This window comes from Sciurus carolinensis (genome assembly GCF_902686445.1).
Source record: "Sciurus carolinensis chromosome 19 unlocalized genomic scaffold, mSciCar1.2 SUPER_34, whole genome shotgun sequence".
NCBI classification, from domain to species: domain Eukaryota; kingdom Metazoa; phylum Chordata; class Mammalia; order Rodentia; family Sciuridae; genus Sciurus; species Sciurus carolinensis.
In genome coordinates, this window is record NW_025920112.1 from 1,780,096 (window position 1) to 1,783,564 (window position 3,469).

At 42.1% G+C, this 3,469-nt stretch overlaps 1 protein-coding gene across 1 annotated transcript; it reads left to right on the plus strand.

Moving 5' to 3' along the window:
• Positions 1-942: 942 nt before the first annotated feature.
• LOC124973468 (olfactory receptor 2L13-like) lies at positions 943-1,881 on the plus strand. Its single transcript, XM_047537387.1, has one exon. It carries the CDS (start codon positions 943-945, stop codon positions 1,879-1,881), a length of 939 nt encoding a protein of 312 aa, XP_047393343.1.
• The last annotated feature ends 1,588 nt before the right edge of the window (positions 1,882-3,469 follow it).

A 3,469-nucleotide genomic window follows, 5' to 3' on the forward strand; every position in this document is an offset into this window, starting at 1 on the left:
TCAGGGCATCTAAAGATTTCTATGGAAACAAGATTAAGTGTGTCTGTCCCCCTCATCTATACCAATGCTACATTTCCATTACCATGCTATATCTAACTGCTGATCTGAGGAACAGGGTGAAAACTATGTTGCACGTTATTTGATCTAGCATGTTTCTTATGTGTCATTTTCTTATAGGAAAAAAATTAAAATGTGCATGGATTTCTGTGTTGGATTTTGAATTGGTAGGACATCAGAAAATGGAAACCTCTTTAGGGATTAGAGACTATCCAAAGTCCAAAGAACATGTTATAATTTGGGTGGATTTTAATAGACATATGACACATTTACATTCAAGAGCAATGTTTTGAATGGTGACCCACTTTTAGAATGAGCTGAGAAATTTCTGTCTAGGAGCACAGATCCTGGGAGAAGACCTGGTTCCTCACCTGCAGTAGTGCATGTGGGGACCGAACAGTAGGAACTGAAGATGTGAAACAGGCAAGTCACTGAAGATGCAGGTTCAAGCACACAGGGACCTTCTAAGCCACACAGCCAGGTCTGTGGTAAACAGTAGTGCTTAGTTGAGGAGAGGAAGCAGGACGCTGGCTCCTCAGGAGCTGAGACTGCTTCATAGTCCTGAGGAAAGACCTGCCAGGATTCAGCAGGGAGGAAGACTCCAACTACCTCACTGGGTTTGCTGTGCCTCTACTAGACTTTGCATTTCAAAACCATGTTTGTGTCTACCACCTGCTGAGATGGTTACAGAGAGAACAGGGGCAGGAACATTCAACTCAGGTCTAACAAACAACTGTACAATGATTTGGTGTTGAAGGAGAATTAATTCATCCTAAAAACAATGAATGAAGGCCATTCATTTTTATTTACCTCTTCTGTTTTATTTCAGGTTTAGTTCTTAGTTTTTATTTGATCATTTTTTCAAGAAATTAACAGTACATTTTCATGGAGAAATGGAACCAAACTTCAAATGATTTTATTTTGTTGGGGTTGTTACCCCAAAACCAAACTGGCCTACTTCTCTTGCTCCTGATCATCTTTGTGTTTGTCCTCGCCTGTTTGGGGAACTCAGGAATGACTGCCCTCATCCTCTTGGACCCCCGGCTCCACACCCCCATGTACTTTCTCCTCAGCCAGCTATCCCTCATGGACCTGATGTACATCTCCACCACTGTGCCTAAGATGACCATCAACTTCCTCTCTGGACAGAAGAGCATCTCCTTCCTGGGCTGTGGTGTGCAAATGTTCTTCTTTGTGACACTGGCATGTTCTGAGGGCTTACTCCTCGTCTCCATGGCCTATGACCGTTTTGTGGCCATCTGCCACCCCCTCCACTACCCCATCCACATGAGTAAAAGCAGGTGTGTGAAGATGATCATTGGAACATGGACACTGGGCTCCATTCACTCTCTGGGGTACACCATCTATACTCTTCATCTTCCTTACTGCAGGTCCAGGGCCATCAATCATTTTTTCTGTGAGGTTCCAACCATGTTACCTCTCGTCTGTATGGACACTTGGATCTACGAGTACTCAATTTTGGGAAGCACCATTGTGTTTCTCCTTTTCCCTTTCCTTGGTATCACTGCCTCCTATGGACGGGTCCTGTTTGCTGTCTTCCACATGCGCTCAAAAGAGGGAAGGAGAAAGGCCTTCACCACGTGCTCCACACATTTGACAGTGGTGACCTTTTACTATGCACCTTTTGTATACACGTATCTCTGGCCCAGGAGTCTCCGTTCACCAACAAAGGATAAGAGCCTGGCTGTCTTCTACACCATCCTCACCCCCATGCTCAACCCCATCGTCTACAGCCTGAGGAACAAGGAGGTCCTGGGTGCCATGGGAAGAGTGTGTGGGATGTTCTCCTCCAGGAAGACATGAGCATGTCTGTCCCTATTCTTCTGTGTGGTTTCTTTCCATGTTGATTAGAACACTCTAGAGCAGCACTGACCAATAGGATTATAATAGGATCTATGTATGCAATTAGAATTTTAGAGATATATTTATCAGTAAAATTGATCCTATGATACATTCATTGCTATGTACAACTGTAATATTTATTAAAAATATTAGATTAAAAATGTTATATATAATTCTATAATTACAAATTAGTGTTATACTTCACTGTTGGTATATCTCTTTGAAATATTATAATAATATAAAAACATTTGTACTGATGTTGATATTTATCATATCTACATATTCGTAATGAATCCTGACTGTGCTTCTATACCTTGTTTTCATTCTAATTTTACACAGTTTTGTGTGAAATTTATTACCAGGGGAACAAACGGGACTTTTCGTACTTAATGTGTTCCTTGATCACATGGGACGGAGTCTCTAAGCACTGTTATGGTTTCAATTTGAGTTGTCCCCAAAAGCTCATGTGTGTAAAAATGCAAGAAAATTAAGAAGACACATGTTTGGGCTGTAAGAGGTTTAACCCAATGAGTGATTTAATCCCCTGACAGGGATTAACTCAGTGGTAACTGACCTGGTAGGGTGTGACAGGAGGAGATTGAAATTGGGGCATGAATGTGCAGTGCATATTTGTATCTGGAGAGTGGAAATACTTTCTCTTTTCTTCCAGCTGATGTAAGCTGCTTCCCTGTGGTACATGATGTTCTGCCTCAGGTTCAGTCCTGAGGAATGGATTTGGCCTCCATGGATTAAGTCCTGTGAAACCATGAGTTCAAAAATTAACATATCCTCCTATATAAATGTGCTCATCAGATGGTTTATTCACAGCAGTGAGAAAGTTGACTAAAGGAGCACAAAGTAACTGAGATGGGAGCAGACCTCACAGATCAGTAATGCTGTTTATACAGCTGCAGAGTCAATCAGGCATTCAAGGGGCTCATTTTGGGGGTATAAAATGGCCTCAATTTCCAGGTCAGTAAGACATGCCTGTTATCCCAGCAGCTTGGGGGACGGAGGCAGGAGAGGGAGTTCAAAGCCAGCCTAAGCAAAAGTGAGGTGCTAAGCAACTTAGTGAGACTCTGTCTAAATAAATAAACAATAGGGCTGGGGATGTGGCTCAGTGGCCATGTGCACCTGAGTTCAAGCACTGGTTTATAAAAAAAAAAAAAAAAAAAAAAAAACAGGAAATGGCCACTCTTTACAAGGGAGATTTTGTATTCTGGGTTACAATGAGGGTGACTTAATCATTAGAGACTTGAAAAGAACGTGCTGGTTTGGGCAGTGTAGAAGGAGAAACTCAGTGTTAAAGTATAGAGCCCGGAGCTCATTGCTTATCTGATAGCTCTGGGACTTATTGTTATTGATTTTCCTCCCTTCTAGGATTCATCATCAATGGGAAATGATGAATGTTCGCATTCATTCCCCAGGAATGTATTGGGGAAGGAAAAATGCTTGCCTTCTTCCCTTGCCCCTCCCTCTTCCTGGGTCACTCTGTCTCTTGAGGTTTTTCTTTTCATATCCTTTATTCCAGACTCTGAGAGGAATGAAT

What these genes read in the sequence shown, in the direction of transcription:
- LOC124973468 (XM_047537387.1), top strand. Translation starts at nt 943, where the DNA reads ATGGAGAAATGGAACCAAACTTCAAATGATTTTATTTTGTTGGGGTTG.